The sequence below is a fragment of the Mesocricetus auratus genome, unplaced genomic scaffold (genome assembly GCF_017639785.1).
Source record: "Mesocricetus auratus isolate SY011 unplaced genomic scaffold, BCM_Maur_2.0 Super-Scaffold_100691, whole genome shotgun sequence".
Taxonomy (NCBI): Eukaryota; Metazoa; Chordata; class Mammalia; order Rodentia; family Cricetidae; genus Mesocricetus; species Mesocricetus auratus.
Genome location: NW_024429267.1, coordinates 36,986,215 through 37,007,432, shown reverse-complemented (window position 1 = coordinate 37,007,432; position 21,218 = coordinate 36,986,215). Strand labels below are relative to the sequence as shown.

Below are 21,218 nucleotides of genomic sequence, written 5' to 3'. Positions count from 1 at the left end.
TTGCCCTGGGTGTGTTTTCCTTCTTTTGCTTAAGCTTCCATTGATTTGTTATTTGCTCCTTTGTATACATGTTTGTATGCCTCTCTAGCTTATGAACAATTGAGAGCAGATATGCAAAGGCCTGGAGTGAAGAGCATGTCCATCCTCTGGTCCTGTAGCTAAGGGTGGCTAAGGGTCATTGTCTGAGTGCTGAAAGACCACTGGGTGTTTTTATATTAATCGAAAACTTTGCCTTTTCCCACTCAAGTCAATCTTCTCCAGGGGCATTCTGTGGATTGTGTGTGTGTGTGTGTGTTTGTGTCTGAATGTGTGTGTGTGTGTTTGCTTGCTCCTGCTTTCCATTCTTTTGGTTGTTTCTTTTAATTCTTGTCCATTTTTGAAAAATACTTGTTTCTCCCATATGGGTAAGCAGAGGGAATTTCACACAATTGACATTTTTATGCTGTTGAGCATTTATTAGGATATATTTGATACTGACTTATTCAGGGTGGGGCCTGGGGAATCTCAGACCCTCCATTTTACAACTTAGCTCATATTCAACACATTTGCATTATCACACAGTCCCACAAATTGTTAGTGCTCTTCATTGTGATCTTTCTCATTTAAACACACAGACACACACATACACACACACTGCCTCCCTCTCCTCTCTCTCTCTCTCTCTCTCTCTCTCTCTCTCTCTCTCTCTTTCCCTTTACACTCTTAAACACTGTTTTCCACAATCAGTTTCTAGGTTGTACCATCTTATTTAATTAGTAAGTAATGTTGGGATTACAAACATTGCTTTGCAAAAGAATATTTGGAAAACAAGACATGTAAAGAGATTTCTTTGTTGGAGAGCAAGGTGGACTTGGCAGAATTCTGGTAGGTTGTACTTGCCAAGGGCTGGGAAGCAATGGCCTACGTCCCCAAGCGTGTTCTAAGGTGCTTTCTTCAGGCGCTGTCTTTGGTGTTCGTTTGTTTGTTTGTTTGTTGATGCGTTTTCTGAGACAGGGTTTCTCTGTGCAGGCCTGGTTGTCAGGAAGAGATAGACTATAGCAGCAGGTTGAGGCATGGCTGAGAAGAAGCCAAGAAGAGTCCTACTCTCAGGGCTAGGAAGCATCTTCTGTCACTGGGCTGTGTGTCTGTTCCCTGCAGTGCAGCTAGAAGTGTGTGTCCAGCAGGGCCAAGGCAAGGTCAAGTCTTCATCCAGTGAGGGGAACACGGCAAGGACACTGGCAGCATAGGAAGGAAACCCAGGGCTGTCTTGGATTGGGAGAACCAGGGGGCAGACACTGACCTTGTTCTTGCAGGGAGGCAGTGAGCCAGGCGAGGAGGGCGCTGTGGAAGGTTTGGAGATGAAGGCCTGAATTGGAGAATTGGTCTTCTGGTTCTCGAAGGCTGCTTTTCAGCTTTAGGGGCTTGATCTAGTGTCCCGAAAATCTTGAAGACTGTCTTCTCCCATCCACAGTGTGTCGCCGAGAAAGTGCTTGTGTGCCCACGGTCCCAACGATCGGCTCCTGGGTGTCTCGAGGCACACTGGAAATGAGTCCCATAAGGCGTTCAGGGAAGTAAGTGTCCAAGGTGCTGTATGTCGGGGAAAGGGTCCTTTGTTTCCTCGAAGAGGCGCTTCCGGGCCTTGCAGGGAGAGCGTGGAGGCTTGTGATGACTCTCAGGGTCCTGGGCTCGCAGACTTGTGGGAGGAGATGGAGGAGATGGAGGGAGAGTCTGCAGTGGGGAGCTGGGCAGAGGCCACAGAGTGCTGTCTTTGAGGCTCCAGATGGACCAGGGAGCATATCTGTCCGCAGCGGGATTTTCGGATGGATCCCAGGGCCAAGGCTCTTGGCTCTCAAACAAGGGGCTGTACATCTGCGAGTAGGGGCCCAGGGGCCCCGTGTCCATGTCGGCAGGAGCATGCGTCCACGGCATCCTGAAGTCTTCTTTCGGATCCTCAGGTGGATGAGAGGCGTTTCCCCAGCCTTGCATGTGTGATCCAGATGCACTGAGAAATTCCTCCTGCAGGACGACTTGGTGTTCCTGGGACACATCCAGGAGAGGCGCCTCCTGCGGGCTTCGGGGCACAACTGCAGGCTGTCCAGGCTCATCGAGTACCTGCAGGCCCTCTGGGATCAGGATGATGGTGTGTCCAGGGAGCGACACTTGCTTGACTGAGGTTGGGTCGGGCTCCAGCAGCAGGTCCATGTCTTCCAGGTGGAGTTTCAAGGCGAAGCCAGCTGGCACCAGCACCACGGAGGTGACCTCCTTCCCGGTTGTCGAGTTACCTGCTTCCAGGTCTGGCTCTGCCAGCCACCTCGGGCAGTCCGGCCCACGGACACAGTGGCGCTTGGCCGGCTGGGGTTCTTCTTGCAGCAGATAGTCTTGTGGGCTGCGGGGCCGTGCTCCCACCATGTTGGTTGGTGGCGATGCGGGCTTGACACCTGGTGGCTGGTACACCACAAAGTCCCACGTAGCTGATGGACTGACTTGTGCTCTGCAGTGCCAGGTTCAAGGCGAGCTGTCGGCTAAGGGCTGCTCTGTAAGAGACTCTTGCACTCTCTGGGACAGAGCAGAGGCGGCCAGGGAGACTGGCTGAGAAGGAGCGTTCGCGGGAGGACCTGAGTTCCTTTTATAAGCCTTGCTTGGCAGTAAGCCCCGCCCAGGCAGGGTGGGGCCTAAGAAGGGCGAGACCCTCGATCTTGGCCAAGGCACCTCTGCGTGCCGGTGGGCATGTGTGTCCCTGCCCGCCTGGCAGCCTCTGGGTGTTTGTGTGAGTTTGGTCGTTTAGGGGATGCCTGATGGTGTGTTGCTGTTAGTCGTGGGGTGCAGGAAAGAATCGACCCTGGGGTGTTCCTGTCCGTAGTGAAGCCTGTGTTTTTGCCAACACGCCCGGTTGACTATTTCCCCTAGACAGTTTCTTCGTATGAAACAGAAAACGGAAATGGGAATGAACAAAGTGAAACTTCCGTTGTTCACTGGAGGTCAAGCTTGGTACTGAACGCCAGCGGCTAAGGCTTTCATAGGGCTCGTCTGACTTAAACATTCATTTCAGATAGATATGCTATTGATGTCCTTAATTGGTCTGAGAAAATACCTCAGCGGCAGAGTGTTTGCCTAGCATGCCTGAGGCCAATTGATGGAGCCCCAAACAAAATCATAAAAGTATTAGTGTGAGTCCTTTTCAACAAGCATAAGCCCAGAGTTTGGCAGAAAATGACAGGAAGATTAGGAGTTCAGTTCCACATGCTACATGGTGGCTACTGGGGCAGTCGGTTTACAGAGTGAACTAAAGGCTAGCCTGCAAACGTGAAATCCTGTCCAGAAGGGTTAGTTGATCTTCACAAGTCGTCACAGGTGGATAAAAAACTCAAAACCCAATACCTGTTTTCTTGCACATGGCCTTTAAGTGCATTCATGCTTCCCATATCAGTGGCCTCTTTGATGGTTTTCCTTCATTTCTCTCATTTTGTTATAGTCTATGTGTATTTGACACTTGAAACAAGTTTTACTAGTCGTGACTCACTCCCTCTCTGTCTCCCTCTCCTAATCTCACCCTGACTCTGTCTCTCTGTCACTGTTCCTTTACTGTCTCCTCTTGGAGCAGATGCTCATACAGGTAGACATGCCCTTTAGGTCAGGGCCACAACCCATTCCCTACTTAGGCTTATGTACTTATGTATTTATTCGTTTATTTACTCATTTGTTTCTTTTTCGGTATTGGGGTGTTTGGGGGTGTCAGCTGCCACAGTCTCTCATCTGCTCTACTTGATGTGTAGTCCTGAGCTGATGGATATGAGGTTAATACACACTTTCATCTGCATTCCTATTGGAATTTTTCCTCTCCTCACTTCAGTGGTATTATCCATAGCTTGGTTGCACACACCTTTAATCCCAGCACTAGGGAGGTCCAGGCAGGCAGATCTCTGTGAGTTCCAGGCCAGCCTGGTCTACACAGAGAGGTCGAGGACTGCCTCTAAAACGATAGAGAACACCTGTCTCAAAAAAAACAAAACAAAACCAAACAAAAAAGGAACCCAGCAAACCTAACAAGCAACCAAACAACCAAACTACCAACGAAACAAGAAAAACACTCCAGTGGTTTATCTATGGCTTTCCTTCACGGATATAGTGACATCCGTTGGAAAAGTATGTTAAAAGACCCAGAGACATTCTGGGGATCATTCTAAGTGCCCCGCTGGTGGGTAATCTTCTTTGAATGAGTTTCTCCACAGTCTTCTTCACATTTGATTTTATATGTCTCCTAATCAGAGTCCAAAAGAGTGGGGGTCGATGTGACTTTCTTCTACCTCTTTAAAGAGACTTGGATTTCATGCCTCCACCTCTGGCCTCTCCTCTGGCTGGCTCCGTTAGTGTTCCTAACTAGTCGTCACTGCACTCTAAGGACTTCAGAAGAATTTTGAACAACCCTTCTCAACAAGAGTGCCCTAGGGAAGCAACCCTACTAGCCTATAAGGCAAGATGGAGTGAGGGCAACCTGGGACTTGGGTTTGACTGTCTCCACCTCCCAAAGCCTGGGATGTATTTGTTCAGACAGCTTCCTCTCCCTGCTCTTCTCAGGAACTTTCCAGGTCTGAAAATTTGGATTGAGGGTGGGGCATTCTACTTCCAATAATTCCATCAAGAGAAGTCTCACACAGGTGTGCTTGACCTCTGAGGTAGCAGTTAATTCCAGTAGGACTGAAGTTGGCAGCCAAGAACAGACACCCCACGCTCCCTTCTTGCCCTGGGTGTGTTTTCCTTCTTTTGCTTAAGCTTCCATTGATTTGTTATTTGCTCCTTTGTATACATGTTTGTATGCCTCTCTAGCTTATGAACAATTGAGAGCAGATATGCAAAGGCCTGGAGTGAAGAGCATGTCCATCCTCTGGTCCTGTAGCTAAGGGTGGCTAAGGGTCATTGTCTGAGTGCTGAAAGACCACTGGGTGTTTTTATATTAATCGAAAACTTTGCCTTTTCCCACTCAAGTCAATCTTCTCCAGGGGCATTCTGTGGATTGTGTGTGTGTGTGTGTGTGTGTGTGTGTGTGTGTGTGTGTCTGAGTGTGTGTGTGTGTTTGCTTGCTCCTGCTTTCCATTCTTTTGGTTGTTTCTTTTAATTCTTGTCCATTTTTGAAAAATACTTGTTTCTCCCACATGGGTAAGCAGAGGGAATTTCACACAATTGACATTTTTATGCTGTTGAGCATTTATTAGGATATATTTGATACTGACTTATTCAGGGTGGGGCCTGGGGAATCTCAGACCCTCCATTTTACAACTTAGCTCATATTCAACACATTTGCATTAATACACAGTCCCACAAATTGTTAGTGCTCTTCATTGTGATCTTTCTTATTTAAACACAGAGACACACATACACACACACTGCCTCCTCTCTCTCTCTCTCTCTCTCTCTCTCTCTCTCTCTTTCCCTTTACACTCTTAAACACTGTTTTCCACAATCAGTTTCTAGGTTGAACCATCTTATTTAATTAGTAAGTAATGTTGGGATTACAAACATTGCTTTGCAAAAGAATATTTGGAAAACAAGACATGTAAAGAGATTTCTTTGTTGGAGAGCAAGGTGGACTTGGCAGAATTCTGGTAGGTTGTACTTGCCAAGGGCTGGGAAGCAATGGCCTACGTCCCCAAGCGTGTTCTAAGGTGCTTTCTTCAGGCGCTGTCTTTGGTGTTCGTTTGTTTGTTTGTTTGTTGATGCGTTTTCTGAGACAGGGTTTCTCCGTGCAGGCCTGGTTGTCAGGAAGAGATAGACTATAGCAGCAGGTTGAGGCATGGCTGAGAAGAAGCCAAGAAGAGTCCTACTCTCAGGGCTAGGAAGCATCTTCTGTCATTGGGCTGTGTGTCTGTTCCCTGCAGTGCAGCTAGAAGTGTGTGTCCAGCAGGGCCAAGGCAAGGTCAAGTCTTCATCCAGTGAGGGGAACATGGCAAGGACCCTGGCAGCATAGGAAGGAAACCCAGGGCTGTCTTGGATTGGGAGAACCAGGGTGCAGACACTGACCTTGTTCTTGCAGGGAGGCAGTGAGCCAGGCGAGGAGGGCGCTGTGGAAGGTTTGGAGATGAAGGCCTGAATTGGAGAATTGGTCTTCTGGTTCTCGAAGGCTGCTTTTCAGCTTTAGGGGCTTGATCTAGTGTCCCGAAAATCTTGAAGACTGTCTTCTCCCATCCACAGTGTGTCGCCGAGAAAGTGCTTGTGTGCCCACGGTCCCAACGATCGGCTCCTGGGTGTCTCGAGGCACACTGGAAATGAGTCCCCTAAGGCGTTCAGGGAAGTAAGTGTCCAAGGTGCTGTATGTCGGGGAAAGGGTCCTTTGTTTCCTCGAAGAGGCGCTTCCGGGCCTTGCAGGGAGAGCGTGGAGGCTTGTGATGACTCTCAGGGTCCTGGGCTCGCAGACTTGTGGGAGGAGATGGAGGAGATGGAGGGAGAGTCTGCAGTGGGGAGCTGGGCAGAGGCCACAGAGTGCTGTCTTTGAGGCTCCAGATGGACCAGGGAGCATATCTGTCCGCAGCGGGATTTTCGGATGGATCCCAGGGCCAAGGCTCTTGGCTCTCAAACAAGGGGCTGTACATCTGCGAGTAGGGGCCCAGGGGCCCCGTATCCATGTCGGCAGGAGCATGCGTCCACGGCATCCTGAAGTCTTCTTCGGATCCTCAGGTGGATGAGAGGCGTTTCCCCAGCCTTGCATGTGTGATCCAGATGCACTGAGAAATTCCTCCTGCAGGACGACTTGGTGTTCCTGGGACACATCCAGGAGAGGCGCCTCCTGCGGGCTTCGGGGCACAACTGCAGGCTGTCCAGGCTCATCGAGTACCTGCAGGCCCTCTGGGATCAGGATGATGGTGTGTCCAGGGAGCGACAATTGCTTGACTGAGGTTGGGTCGGGCTCCAGCAGCAGGTCCATGTCTTCCAGGTGGAGTTTCAAGGCGAAGCCAGCTGGCACCAGCACCACGGAGGTGACCTCCTTCCCGGTTGTCGAGTTACCTGCTTCCAGGTCTGGCTCTGCCAGCCACCTCGGGCAGTCCGGCCCACGGACACAGTGGCGCTTGGCCGGCTGGGGTTCTTCTTGCAGCAGATAGTCTTGTGGGCTGCGGGGCCGTGCTCCCACCATGTTGGTTGGTGGCGATGCGGGCTTGACACCTGGTGGCTGGTACACCACAAAGTCCCACGTAGCTGATGGACTGACTTGTGCTCTGCAGTGCCAGGTTCAAGGCGAGCTGTCGGCTAAGGGCTGCTCTGTAAGAGACTCTTGCACTCTCTGGGACAGAGCAGAGGCGGCCAGGGAGACTGGCTGAGAAGGAGCGTTCGCGGGAGGACCTGAGTTCCTTTTATAAGCCTTGCTTGGCAGTAAGCCCCGCCCAGGCAGGGTGGGGCCTAAGAAGGGCGAGACCCTCGATCTTGGCCAAGGCACCTCTGCGTGCCGGTGGGCATGTGTGTCCCTGCCCGCCTGGCAGCCTCTGGGTGTTTGTGTGAGTTTGGTCGTTTAGGGGATGCCTGATGGTGTGTTGCTGTTAGTCGTGGGGTGCAGGAAAGAATCGACCCTGGGGTGTTCCTGTCCGTAGTGAAGCCTGTGTTTTTGCCAACACGCCCGGTTGACTATTTCCCCTAGACAGTTTCTTCGTATGAAACAGAAAACGGAAATGGGAATGAACAAAGTGAAACTTCCGTTGTTCACTGGAGGTCAAGCTTGGTACTGAACGCCAGCGGCTAAGGCTTTCATAGGGCCTCGTCTGACTTAAACATTCATTTCAGATAGATATGCTATTGATGTCCTTAATTGGTCTGAGAAAATACCTCAGCGGCAGAGTGTTTGCCTAGCATGCCTGAGGCCAATTGATGGAGCCCCAAACAAAATCATAAAAGTATTAGTGTGAGTCCTTTTCAACAAGCATAAGCCCAGAGTTTGGCAGAAAATGACAGGAAGATTAGGAGTTCAGTTCCACATGCTACATGGTGGCTACTGGGGCAGTCGGTTTACAGAGTGAACTAAAGGCTAGCCTGCAAACGTGAAATCCTGTCCAGAAGGGTTAGTTGATCTTCACAAGTCGTCACAGGTGGATAAAAAACTCAAAACCCAATACCTGTTTTCTTGCACATGGCCTTTAAGTGCATTCATGCTTCCCATATCAGTGGCCTCTTTGATGGTTTTCCTTCATTTCTCTCATTTTGTTATAGTCTATGTGTATTTGACACTTGAAACAAGTTTTACTAGTCGTGACTCACTCCCTCTCTGTCTCCCTCTCCTAATCTCACCCTGACTCTGTCTCTCTGTCACTGTTCCTTTACTGTCTCCTCTTGGAGCAGATGCTCATACAGGTAGACATGCCCTTTAGGTCAGGGCCACAACCCATTCCCTACTTAGGCTTATGTACTTATGTATTTATTCGTTTATTTACTCATTTGTTTCTTTTTCGGTATTGGGGTGTTTGGGGGTGTCAGCTGCCACAGTCTCTCATCTGCTCTACTTGATGTGTAGTCCTGAGCTGATGGATATGAGGTTAATACACACTTTCATCTGCATTCCTATTGGAATTTTTCCTCTCCTCACTTCAGTGGTATTATCCATAGCTTGGTTGCACACACCTTTAATCCCAGCACTAGGGAGGTCCAGGCAGGCAGATCTCTGTGAGTTCCAGGCCAGCCTGGTCTACACAGAGAGGTCGAGGACTGCCTCTAAAACGATAGAGAACACCTGTCTCAAAAAAAACAAAACAAAACCAAACAAAAAAAGGAACCCAGCAAACCTAACAAGCAACCAAACAACCAAACTACCAACGAAACAAGAAAAACACTCCAGTGGTTTATCTATGGCTTTCCTTCACGGATATAGTGACATCCGTTGGAAAAGTATGTTAAAAGACCCAGAGACATTCTGGGGATCATTCTAAGTGCCCCGCTGGTGGGTAATCTTCTTTGAATGAGTTTCTCCACAGTCTTCTTCACATTTGATTTTATATGTCTCCTAATCAGAGTCCAAAAGAGTGGGGGTCGATGTGACTTTCTTCTACCTCTTTAAAGAGACTTGGATTTCATGCCTCCACCTCTGGCCTCTCCTCTGGCTGGCTCCGTTAGTGTTCCTAACTAGTCGTCACTGCACTCTAAGGACTTCAGAAGAATTTTGAACAACCCTTCTCAACAAGAGTGCCCTAGGGAAGCAACCCTACTAGCCTATAAGGCAAGATGGAGTGAGGGCAACCTGGGACTTGGGTTTGACTGTCTCCACCTCCCAAAGCCTGGGATGTATTTGTTCAGACAGCTTCCTCTCCCTGCTCTTCTCAGGAACTTTCCAGGTCTGAAAATTTGGATTGAGGGTGGGGCATTCTACTTCCAATAATTCCATCAAGAGAAGTCTCACACAGGTGTGCTTGACCTCTGAGGTAGCAGTTAATTCCAGTAGGACTGAAGTTGGCAGCCAAGAACAGACACCCCACGCTCCCTTCTTGCCCTGGGTGTGTTTTCCTTCTTTTGCTTAAGCTTCCATTGATTTGTTATTTGCTCCTTTGTATACATGTTTGTATGCCTCTCTAGCTTATGAACAATTGAGAGCAGATATGCAAAGGCCTGGAGTGAAGAGCATGTCCATCCTCTGGTCCTGTAGCTAAGGGTGGCTAAGGGTCATTGTCTGAGTGCTGAAAGACCACTGGGTGTTTTTATATTAATCGAAAACTTTGCCTTTTCCCACTCAAGTCAATCTTCTCCAGGGGCATTCTGTGGATTGTGTGTGTGTGTGTGTGTGTGTTTGTGTCTGAGTGTGTGTGTGTGTTTGCTTGCTCCTGCTTTCCATTCTTTTGGTTGTTTCTTTTAATTCTTGTCCATTTTTGAAAAATACTTGTTTCTCCCACATGGGTAAGCAGAGGGAATTTCACACAATTGACATTTTTATGCTGTTGAGCATTTATTAGGATATATTTGATACTGACTTATTCAGGGTGGGGCCTGGGGAATCTCAGACCCTCCATTTTACAACTTAGCTCATATTCAACACATTTGCATTAATACACAGTCCCACAAATTGTTAGTGCTCTTCATTGTGATCTTTCTTATTTAAACACAGAGACACACATACACACACACTGCCTCCCTCTCCCTCTCTCTCTCTCTCTCTCTCTCTCTCTCTCTTTCCCTTTACACTCTTAAACACTGTTTTCCACAATCAGTTTCTAGGTTGAACCATCTTATTTAATTAGTAAGTAATGTTGGGATTACAAACATTGCTTTGCAAAAGAATATTTGGAAAACAAGACATGTAAAGAGATTTCTTTGTTGGAGAGCAAGGTGGACTTGGCAGAATTCTGGTAGGTTGTACTTGCCAAGGGCTGGGAAGCAATGGCCTACGTCCCCAAGCGTGTTCTAAGGTGCTTTCTTCAGGCGCTGTCTTTGGTGTTCGTTTGTTTGTTTGTTTGTTGATGCGTTTTCTGAGACAGGGTTTCTCCGTGCAGGCCTGGTTGTCAGGAAGAGATAGACTATAGCAGCAGGTTGAGGCATGGCTGAGAAGAAGCCAAGAAGAGTCCTACTCTCAGGGCTAGGAAGCATCTTCTGTCATTGGGCTGTGTGTCTGTTCCCTGCAGTGCAGCTAGAAGTGTGTGTCCAGCAGGGCCAAGGCAAGGTCAAGTCTTCATCCAGTGAGGGGAACATGGCAAGGACCCTGGCAGCATAGGAAGGAAACCCAGGGCTGTCTTGGATTGGGAGAACCAGGGTGCAGACACTGACCTTGTTCTTGCAGGGAGGCAGTGAGCCAGGCGAGGAGGGCGCTGTGGAAGGTTTGGAGATGAAGGCCTGAATTGGAGAATTGGTCTTCTGGTTCTCGAAGGCTGCTTTTCAGCTTTAGGGGCTTGATCTAGTGTCCCGAAAATCTTGAAGACTGTCTTCTCCCATCCACAGTGTGTCGCCGAGAAAGTGCTTGTGTGCCCACGGTCCCAACGATCGGCTCCTGGGTGTCTCGAGGCACACTGGAAATGAGTCCCCTAAGGCGTTCAGGGAAGTAAGTGTCCAAGGTGCTGTATGTCGGGGAAAGGGTCCTTTGTTTCCTCGAAGAGGCGCTTCCGGGCCTTGCAGGGAGAGCGTGGAGGCTTGTGATGACTCTCAGGGTCCTGGGCTCGCAGACTTGTGGGAGGAGATGGAGGAGATGGAGGGAGAGTCTGCAGTGGGGAGCTGGGCAGAGGCCACAGAGTGCTGTCTTTGAGGCTCCAGATGGACCAGGGAGCATATCTGTCCGCAGCGGGATTTTCGGATGGATCCCAGGGCCAAGGCTCTTGGCTCTCAAACAAGGGGCTGTACATCTGCGAGTAGGGGCCCAGGGGCCCCGTGTCCATGTCGGCAGGAGCATGCGTCCACGGCATCCTGAAGTCTTCTTTCGGATCCTCAGGTGGATGAGAGGCGTTTCCCCAGCCTTGCATGTGTGATCCAGATGCACTGAGAAATTCCTCCTGCAGGACGACTTGGTGTTCCTGGGACACATCCAGGAGAGGCGCCTCCTGCGGGCTTCGGGGCACAACTGCAGGCTGTGCAGGCTCATCGAGTACCTGCAGGCCCTCTGGGATCAGGATGATGGTGTGTCCAGGGAGCGACAATTGCTTGACTGAGGTTGGGTCGGGCTCCAGCAGCAGGTCCATGTCTTCCAGGTGGAGTTTCAAGGCGAAGCCAGCTGGCACCAGCACCACGGAGGTGACCTCCTTCCCGGTTGTCGAGTTACCTGCTTCCAGGTCTGGCTCTGCCAGCCACCTCGGGCAGTCCGGCCCACGGACACAGTGGCGCTTGGCCGGCTGGGGTTCTTCTTGCAGCAGATAGTCTTGTGGGCTGCGGGGCCGTGCTCCCACCATGTTGGTTGGTGGCGATGCGGGCTTGACACCTGGTGGCTGGTACACCACAAAGTCCCACGTAGCTGATGGACTGACTTGTGCTCTGCAGTGCCAGGTTCAAGGCGAGCTGTCGGCTAAGGGCTGCTCTGTAAGAGACTCTTGCACTCTCTGGGACAGAGCAGAGGCGGCCAGGGAGACTGGCTGAGAAGGAGCGTTCGCGGGAGGACCTGAGTTCCTTTTATAAGCCTTGCTTGGCAGTAAGCCCCGCCCAGGCAGGGTGGGGCCTAAGAAGGGCGAGACCCTCGATCTTGGCCAAGGCACCTCTGCGTGCCGGTGGGCATGTGTGTCCCTGCCCGCCTGGCAGCCTCTGGGTGTTTGTGTGAGTTTGGTCGTTTAGGGGATGCCTGATGGTGTGTTGCTGTTAGGCGTGGGGTGCAGGAAAGAATCGACCCTGGGGTGTTCCTGTCCGTAGTGAAGCCTGTGTTTTTGCCAACACGCCCGGTTGACTATTTCCCCTAGACAGTTTCTTCGTATGAAACAGAAAACGGAAATGGGAATGAACAAAGTGAAACTTCCGTTGTTCACTGGAGGTCAAGCTTGGTACTGAACGCCAGCGGCTAAGGCTTTCATAGGGCTCGTCTGACTTAAACATTCATTTCAGATAGATATGCTATTGATGTCCTTAATTGATCTGAGAAAACACCTCAGCGGCAGAGTGTTTGCCTAGCATGCCTGAGGCCAATTGATGGAGCCCCAAACAAAATCATAAAAGTATTAGTGTGAGTCCTTTTCAACAAGCATAAGCCCAGAGTTTGGCAGAAAATGACAGGAAGATTAGGAGTTCAGTTCCACATGCTCCATGGTGGCTACTGGGGCAGTCGGTTTACAGAGTGAACTAAAGGCTAGCCTGCAAACGTGAAATCCTGTCCAGAAGGGTTAGTTGATCTTCACAAGTCGTCACAGGTGGATAAAAAACTCAAAACCCAATACCTGTTTTCTTGCACATGGCCTTTAAGTGCATTCATGCTTCCCATATCAGTGGCCTCTTTGATGGTTTTCCTTCATTTCTCTCATTTTGTTATAGTCTATGTGTATTTGACACTTGAAACAAGTTTTACTAGTCGTGACTCACTCCCTCTCTGTCTCCCTCTCCTAATCTCACCCTGACTCTGTCTCTCTGTCACTGTTCCTTTACTGTCTCCTCTTGGAGCAGATGCTCATACAGGTAGACATGCCCTTTAGGTCAGGGCCACAACCCATTCCCTACTTAGGCTTATGTACTTATGTATTTATTCGTTTATTTACTCATTTGTTTCTTTTTCGGTATTGGCGTGTTTGGGGGTGTCAGCTGCCACAGTCTCTCATCTGCTCTACTTGATGTGTAGTCCTGAGCTGATGGATATGAGGTTAATACACACTTTCATCTGCATTCCTATTGGAATTTTTCCTCTCCTCACTTCAGTGGTATTATCCATAGCTTGGTTGCACACACCTTTAATCCCAGCACTAGGGAGGTCCAGGCAGGCAGATCTCTGTGAGTTCCAGGCCAGCCTGGTCTACACAGAGAGGTCGAGGACTGCCTCTAAAACGATAGAGAACACCTGTCTCAAAAAAAACAAAACAAAACAAAACAAAAAAAAGGAACCCACAAACCTAACAAGCAACCAAACAACCAAACTACCAACGAAACAAGAAAAACACTCCAGTGGTTTATCTATGGCTTTCCTTCACGGATATAGTGACATCCGTTGGAAAAGTATGTTAAAAGACCCAGAGACATTCTGGGGATCATTCTAAGTGCCCCGCTGGTGGGTAATCTTCTTTGAATGAGTTTCTCCACAGTCTTCTTCACATTTGATTTTATATGTCTCCTAATCAGAGTCCAAAAGAGTGGGGGTTGATGTGACTTTCTTCTACCTCTTTAAAGAGACTTGGATTTCATGCCTCCACCTCTGGCCTCTCCTCTGGCTGGCTCCGTTAGTGTTCCTAACTAGTCGTCACTGCACTCTAAGGACTTCAGAAGAATTTTGAACAACCCTTCTCAACAAGAGTGCCCTAGGGAAGCAACCCTACTAGCCTATAAGGCAAGATGGAGTGAGGGCAACCTGGGACTTGGGTTTGACTGTCTCCACCTCCCAAAGCCTGGGATGTATTTGTTCAGACAGCTTCCTCTCCCTGCTCTTCTCAGGAACTTTCCAGGTCTGAAAATTTGGATTGAGGGTGGGGCATTCTACTTCCAATAATTCCATCAAGAGAAGTCTCACACAGGTGTGCTTGACCTCTGAGGTAGCAGTTAATTCCAGTAGGACTGAAGTTGGCAGCCAAGAACAGACACCCCACGCTCCCTTCTTGCCCTGGGTGTGTTTTCCTTCTTTGCTTAAGCTTCCATTGATTTGTTATTTGCTCCTTTGTATACATGTTTGTATGCCTCTCTAGCTTATGAACAATTGAGAGCAGATATGCAAAGGCCTGGAGTGAAGAGCATGTCCATCCTCTGGTCCTGTAGCTAAGGGTGGCTAAGGGTCATTGTCTGAGTGCTGAAAGACCACTGGGTGTTTTTATATTAATCGAAAACTTTGCCTTTTCCCACTCAAGTCAATCTTCTCCAGGGGCATTCTGTGGATTGTGTGTGTGTGTGTGTGTGTTTGTGTCTGAGTGTGTGTGTGTGTTTGCTTGCTCCTGCTTTCCATTCTTTTGGTTGTTTCTTTTAATTCTTGTCCATTTTTGAAAAATACTTGTTTCTCCCACATGGGTAAGCAGAGGGAATTTCACACAATTGACATTTTTATGCTGTTGAGCATTTATTAGGATATATTTGATACTGACTTATTCAGGGTGGGGCCTGGGGAATCTCAGACCCTCCATTTTACAACTTAGCTCATATTCAACACATTTGCATTAATACACAGTCCCACAAATTGTTAGTGCTCTTCATTGTGATCTTTCTTATTTAAACACAGAGACACACATACACACACACTGCCTCCCTCTCCCTCTCTCTCTCTCTCTCTCTCTCTCTCTCTTTCCCTTTACACTCTTAAACACTGTTTTCCACAATCAGTTTCTAGGTTGAACCATCTTATTTAATTAGTAAGTAATGTTGGGATTACAAACATTGCTTTGCAAAAGAATATTTGGAAAACAAGACATGTAAAGAGATTTCTTTGTTGGAGAGCAAGGTGGACTTGGCAGAATTCTGGTAGGTTGTACTTGCCAAGGGCTGGGAAGCAATGGCCTACGTCCCCAAGCGTGTTCTAAGGTGCTTTCTTCAGGCGCTGTCTTTGGTGTTCGTTTGTTTGTTTGTTTGTTGATGCGTTTTCTGAGACAGGGTTTCTCCGTGCAGGCCTGGTTGTCAGGAAGAGATAGACTATAGCAGCAGGTTGAGGCATGGCTGAGAAGAAGCCAAGAAGAGTCCTACTCTCAGGGCTAGGAAGCATCTTCTGTCATTGGGCTGTGTGTCTGTTCCCTGCAGTGCAGCTAGAAGTGTGTGTCCAGCAGGGCCAAGGCAAGGTCAAGTCTTCATCCAGTGAGGGGAACATGGCAAGGACCCTGGCAGCATAGGAAGGAAACCCAGGGCTGTCTTGGATTGGGAGAACCAGGGTGCAGACACTGACCTTGTTCTTGCAGGGAGGCAGTGAGCCAGGCGAGGAGGGCGCTGTGGAAGGTTTGGAGATGAAGGCCTGAATTGGAGAATTGGTCTTCTGGTTCTCGAAGGCTGCTTTTCAGCTTTAGGGGCTTGATCTAGTGTCCCGAAAATCTTGAAGACTGTCTTCTCCCATCCACAGTGTGTCGCCGAGAAAGTGCTTGTGTGCCCACGGTCCCAACGATCGGCTCCTGGGTGTCTCGAGGCACACTGGAAATGAGTCCCCTAAGGCGTTCAGGGAAGTAAGTGTCCAAGGTGCTGTATGTCGGGGAAAGGGTCCTTTGTTTCCTCGAAGAGGCGCTTCCGGGCCTTGCAGGGAGAGCGTGGAGGCTTGTGATGACTCTCAGGGTCCTGGGCTCGCAGACTTGTGGGAGGAGATGGAGGAGATGGAGGGAGAGTCTGCAGTGGGGAGCTGGGCAGAGGCCACAGAGTGCTGTCTTTGAGGCTCCAGATGGACCAGGGAGCATATCTGTCCGCAGCGGGATTTTCGGATGGATCCCAGGGCCAAGGCTCTTGGCTCTCAAACAAGGGGCTGTACATCTGCGAGTAGGGGCCCAGGGGCCCCGTATCCATGTCGGCAGGAGCATGCGTCCACGGCATCCTGAAGTCTTCTTTCGGATCCTCAGGTGGATGAGAGGCGTTTCCCCAGCCTTGCATGTGTGATCCAGATGCACTGAGAAATTCCTCCTGCAGGACGACTTGGTGTTCCTGGGACACATCCAGGAGAGGCGCCTCCTGCGGGCTTCGGGGCACAACTGCAGGCTGTCCAGGCTCATCGAGTACCTGCAGGCCCTCTGGGATCAGGATGATGGTGTGTCCAGGGAGCGACAATTGCTTGACTGAGGTTGGGTCGGGCTCCAGCAGCAGGTCCATGTCTTCCAGGTGGAGTTTCAAGGCGAAGCCAGCTGGCACCAGCACCACGGAGGTGACCTCCTTCCCGGTTGTCGAGTTACCTGCTTCCAGGTCTGGCTCTGCCAGCCACCTCGGGCAGTCCGGCCCACGGACACAGTGGCGCTTGGCCGGCTGGGGTTCTTCTTGCAGCAGATAGTCTTGTGGGCTGCGGGGCCGTGCTCCCACCATGTTGGTTGGTGGCGATGCGGGCTTGACACCTGGTGGCTGGTACACCACAAAGTCCCACGTAGCTGATGGACTGACTTGTGCTCTGCAGTGCCAGGTTCAAGGCAAGCTGTCGGCTAAGGGCTGCTCTGTAAGAGACTCTTGCACTCTCGGGGACAGAGCAGAGGCGGCCAGGGAGACTGGCTGAGAAGGAGCGTTCGCGGGAGGACCTGAGTTCCTTTTATAAGCCTTGCTTGGCAGTAAGCCCCGCCCAGGCAGGGTGGGGCCTAAGAAGGGCGAGACCCTCGATCTTGGCCAAGGCACCTCTGCGTGCCGGTGGGCATGTGTGTCCCTGCCCGCCTGGCAGCCTCTGGGTGTTTGTGTGAGTTTGGTCGTTTAGGGGATGCCTGATGGTGTGTTGCTGTTAGTCGTGGGGTGCAGGAAAGAATCGACCCTGGGGTGTTCCTGTCCGTAGTGAAGCCTGTGTTTTTGCCAACACGCCCGGTTGACTATTTCCCCTAGACAGTTTCTTCGTATGAAACAGAAAACGGAAATGGGAATGAACAAAGTGAAACTTCCGTTGTTCACTGGAGGTCAAGCTTGGTACTGAACGCCAGCGGCTAAGGCTTTCATAGGGCTCGTCTGACTTAAACATTCATTTCAGATAGATATGCTATTGATGTCCTTAATTGGTCTGAGAAAATACCTCAGCGGCAGAGTGTTTGCCTAGCATGCCTGAGGCCAATTGATGGAGCCCCAAACAAAATCATAAAAGTATTAGTGTGAGTCCTTTTCAACAAGCATAAGCCCAGAGTTTGGCAGAAAATGACAGGAAGATTAGGAGTTCAGTTCCACATGCTACATGGTGGCTACTGGGGCAGTCGGTTTACAGAGTGAACTAAAGGCTAGCCTGCAAACGTGAAATCCTGTCCAGAAGGGTTAGTTGATCTTCACAAGTCGTCACAGGTGGATAAAAAACTCAAAACCCAATACCTGTTTTCTTGCACATGGCCTTTAAGTGCATTCATGCTTCCCATATCAGTGGCCTCTTTGATGGTTTTCCTTCATTTCTCTCATTTTGTTATAGTCTATGTGTATTTGACACTTGAAACAAGTTTTACTAGTCGTGACTCACTCCCTCTCTGTCTCCCTCTCCTAATCTCACCCTGACTCTGTCTCTCTGTCACTGTTCCTTTACTGTCTCCTCTTGGAGCAGATGCTCATACAGGTAGACATGCCCTTTAGGTCAGGGCCACAACCCATTCCCTACTTAGGCTTATGTACTTATGTATTTATTCGTTTATTTACTCATTTGTTTCTTTTTCGGTATTGGGGTGTTTGGGGGTGTCAGCTGCCACAGTCTCTCATCTGCTCTACTTGATGTGTAGTCCTGAGCTGATGGATATGAGGTTAATACACACTTTCATCTGCATTCCTATTGGAATTTTTCCTCTCCTCACTTCAGTGGTATTATCCATAGCTTGGTTGCACACACCTTTAATCCCAGCACTAGGGAGGTCCAGGCAGGCAGATCTCTGTGAGTTCCAGGCCAGCCTGGTCTACACAGAGAGGTCGAGGACTGCCTCTAAAACGATAGAGAACACCTGTCTCAAAAAAAACAAAACAAAACAAAACAAAAAAAAGGAACCCAGCAAACCTAACAAGCAACCAAACAACCAAACTACCAACGAAACAAGAAAAACACTCCAGTGGTTTATCTATGGCTTTCCTTCACGGATATAGTGACATCCGTTGGAAAAGTATGTTAAAAGACCCAGAGACATTCTGGGGATCATTCTAAGTGCCCCGCTGGTGGGTAATCTTCTTTGAATGAGTTTCTCCACAGTCTTCTTCACATTTGATTTTATATTTCTCCTAATCAGAGTCCAAAAGAGTGGGGGTCGATGTGACTTTCTTCTACCTCTTTAAAGAGACTTGGATTTCATGCCTCCACCTCTGGCCTCTCCTCTGGCTGGCTCCGTTAGTGTTCCTAACTAGTCGTCACTGCACTCTAAGGACTTCAGAAGAATTTTGAACAACCCTTCTCAACAAGAGTGCCCTAGGGAAGCAACCCTACTAGCCTATAAGGCAAGATGGAGTGAGGGCAACCTGGGACTTGGGTTTGACTGTCTCCACCTCCCAAAGCCTGGGATGTATTTGTTCAGACAGCTTCCTCTCCCTGCTCTTCTCAGGAACTTTCCAGGTCTGAAAATTTGGATTGAGGGTGGGGCATTCTACTTCCAATAATTCCATCAAGAGAAGTCTCACACAGGTGTGCTTGACCTCTGAGGTAGCAGTTAATTCCAGTAGGACTGAAGTTGGCAGCCAAGAACAGACACCCCACGCTCCCTTCTTGCCCTGGGTGTGTTTTCCTTCTTTTGCTTAAGCTTCCATTGATTTGTTATTTGCTCCTTTGTATACATGTTTGTATGCCTCTCTAGCTTATGAACAATTGAGAGCAGATATGCAAAGGCCTGGAGTGAAGAGCATGTCCATCCTCTGGTCCTGTAGCTAAGGGTGGCTAAGGGTCATTGTCTGAGTGCTGAAAGACCACTGGGTGTTTTTATATTAATCGAAAACTTTGCCTTTTCCCACTCAAGTCAATCTTCTCCAGGGGCATTCTGTGGATTGTGTGTGTGTGTGTGTGTGTGTTTGTGTCTGAGTGTGTGTGTGTGTTTGCTTGCTCCTGCTTTCCATTCTTTTGGTTGTTTCTTTTAATTCTTGTCCATTTTTGAAAAATACTTGTTTCTCCCACATGGGTAAGCAGAGGGAATTTCACACAATTGACATTTTTATGCTGTTGAGCATTTATTAGGATATATTTGATACTGACTTATTCAGGGTGGGGCCTGGGGAATCTCAGACCCTCCATTTTACAACTTAGCTCATATTCAACACATTTGCATTAATACACAGTCCCACAAATTGTTAGTGCTCTTCATTGTGATCTTTCTTATTTAAACACAGAGACACACATACACACACACTGCCTCCCTCTCCCTCTCTCTCTCTCTCTCTCTCTCTCTCTCTTTCCCTTTACACTCTTAAACACTGTTTTCCACAATCAGTTTCTAGGTTGAACCATCTTATTTAATTAGTAAGTAATGTTGGGATTACAAACATTGCTTTGCAAAAGAATATTTGGAAAACAAGACATGTAAAGAGATTTCTTTGTTGGAGAGCAAGGTGGACTTGGCAGAATTCTGGTAGGTTGTACTTGCCAAGGGCTGGGAAGCAATGGCCTACGTCCCCAAGCGTGTTCTAAGGTGCTTTCTTCAGGCGCTGTCTTTGGTGTTCGTTTGTTTGTTTGTTTGTTGATGCGTTTTCTGAGACAGGGTTTCTCCGTGCAGGCCTGGTTGTCAGGAAGAGATAGACTATAGCAGCAGGTTGAGGCATGGCTGAGAAGAAGCCAAGAAGAGTCCTACTCTCAGGGCTAGGAAGCATCTTCTGTCATTGGGCTGTGTGTCTGTTCCCTGCAGTGCAGCTAGAAGTGTGTGTCCAGCAGGGCCAAGGCAAGGTCAAGTCTTCATCCAGTGAGGGGAACATGGCAAGGACCCTGGCAGCATAGGAAGGAAACCCAGGGCTGTCTTGGATTGGGAGAACCAGGGTGCAGACACTGACCTTGTTCTTGCAGGGAGGCAGTGAGCCAGGCGAGGAGGGCGCTGTGGAAGGTTTGGAGATGAAGGCCTGAATTGGAGAATTGGTCTTCTGGTTCTCGAAGGCTGCTTTTCAGCTTTAGGGGCCTGATCTAGTGTCCCGAAAATCTTGAAGACTGTCTTCTCCCATCCACAGTGTGTCGCCGAGAAAGTGCTTGTGTGCCCACGGTCCCAACGATCGGCTCCTGGGTGTCTCGAGGCACACTGGAAATGAGTCCCCTAAGGCGTTCAGGGAAGTAAGTGTCCAAGGTGCTGTATGTCGGGGAAAGGGTCCTTTGTTTCCTCGAAGAGGCGCTTCCGGGCCTTGCAGGGAGAGCGTGGAGGCTTGTGATGACTCTCAGGGTCCTGGGCTCGCAGACTTGTGGGAGGAGATGGAGGAGATGGAGGGAGAGTCTGCAGTGGGGAGCTGGGCAGAGGCCACAGAGTGCTGTCTTTGAGGCTCCAGATGGACCAGGGAGCATATCTGTCCGCAGCGGGATTTTCGGATGGATCCCAGGGCCAAGGCTCTTGGCTCTCAAACAAGGGGCTGTACATCTGCGAGTAGGGGCCCAGGGGCCCCGTGTCCATGTCGGCAGGAGCATGCGTCCACGGCATCCTGAAGTCTTCTTTCGGATCCTCAGGTGGATGAGAGGCGTTTCCCCAGCCTTGCATGTGTGATCCAGATGCACTGAGAAATTCCTCCTGCAGGACGACTTGGTGTTCCTGGGACACATCCAGGAGAGGCGCCTCCTGCGGGCTTCGGGGCACAACTGCAGGCTGTCCAGGCTCATCGAGTACCTGCAGGCCCTCTGGGATCAGGATGATGGTGTGTCCAGGGAGCGACAATTGCTTGACTGAGGTTGGGTCGGGCTCCAGCAGCAGGTCCATGTCTTCCAGGTGGAGTTTCAAGGCGAAGCCAGCTGGCACCAGCACCACGGAGGTGACCTCCTTCCCGGTTGTCGAGTTACCTGCTTCCAGGTCTGGCTCTGCCAGCCACCTCGGGCAGTCCGGCCCACGGACACAGTGGCGCTTGGCCGGCTGGGGTTCTTCTTGCAGCAGATAGTCTTGTGGGCTGCGGGGCCGTGCTCCCACCAT

At 49.6% G+C, this 21,218-nt stretch overlaps 4 protein-coding genes and 1 long non-coding RNA gene across 5 annotated transcripts; 1 reads left to right on the top strand and 4 right to left on the bottom strand.

Moving 5' to 3' along the window:
* Nucleotides 1-726: 726 nt before the first annotated feature.
* On the bottom strand, nt 727-2,873 carry LOC121137626 (proline-rich protein 23A3-like). Its single transcript, XM_040740260.1, has 2 exons — nt 1,280-2,873; nt 727-1,010 (listed from the first exon to the last, which is right to left on the bottom strand). The coding sequence occupies exon 1, from the start codon at nt 2,386-2,388 to the stop codon at nt 1,543-1,545; it is 846 nt and encodes a 281-aa protein (XP_040596194.1). The 5' UTR covers nt 2,389-2,873; the 3' UTR covers nt 727-1,010; nt 1,280-1,542.
* LOC121137627 lies at nt 1,462-6,244 on the top strand. Its single transcript, XR_005874916.1, has 3 exons — nt 1,462-1,550; nt 1,935-2,119; nt 6,166-6,244. It is a non-coding gene; the product is annotated as an uncharacterized LOC121137627 (long non-coding RNA).
* Nucleotides 6,245-10,166: 3,922 nt separating this feature from the next.
* LOC121137630 (proline-rich protein 23A3-like) lies at nt 10,167-12,297 on the bottom strand. The gene has a single exon (XM_040740261.1). It carries the CDS (start codon nt 11,808-11,810, stop codon nt 10,965-10,967), a length of 846 nt encoding a protein of 281 aa, XP_040596195.1. The 5' UTR covers nt 11,811-12,297; the 3' UTR covers nt 10,167-10,964.
* A 3,369-nt stretch (nt 12,298-15,666) lies between these two features.
* On the bottom strand, nt 15,667-16,512 carry LOC121137613 (proline-rich protein 23A3-like). Its single transcript, XM_040740240.1, has one exon. It carries the CDS (start codon nt 16,510-16,512, stop codon nt 15,667-15,669), a length of 846 nt encoding a protein of 281 aa, XP_040596174.1.
* A 3,860-nt stretch (nt 16,513-20,372) lies between these two features.
* On the bottom strand, nt 20,373-21,218 carry LOC121137611 (proline-rich protein 23A3-like). Its single transcript, XM_040740239.1, has one exon. The coding sequence runs from the start codon at nt 21,216-21,218 to the stop codon at nt 20,373-20,375; it is 846 nt and encodes a 281-aa protein (XP_040596173.1).

Coding starts and splice junctions, on each gene's coding strand:
- LOC121137626 (XM_040740260.1), bottom strand. CDS start 2,388: ATGGTGGGAGCACGGCCCCGCAGCCCACAAGACTATCTGCTGCAAGAA.
- LOC121137630 (XM_040740261.1), bottom strand. CDS start 11,810: ATGGTGGGAGCACGGCCCCGCAGCCCACAAGACTATCTGCTGCAAGAA.
- LOC121137611 (XM_040740239.1), bottom strand. CDS start 21,218: ATGGTGGGAGCACGGCCCCGCAGCCCACAAGACTATCTGCTGCAAGAA.
- LOC121137613 (XM_040740240.1), bottom strand. CDS start 16,512: ATGGTGGGAGCACGGCCCCGCAGCCCACAAGACTATCTGCTGCAAGAA.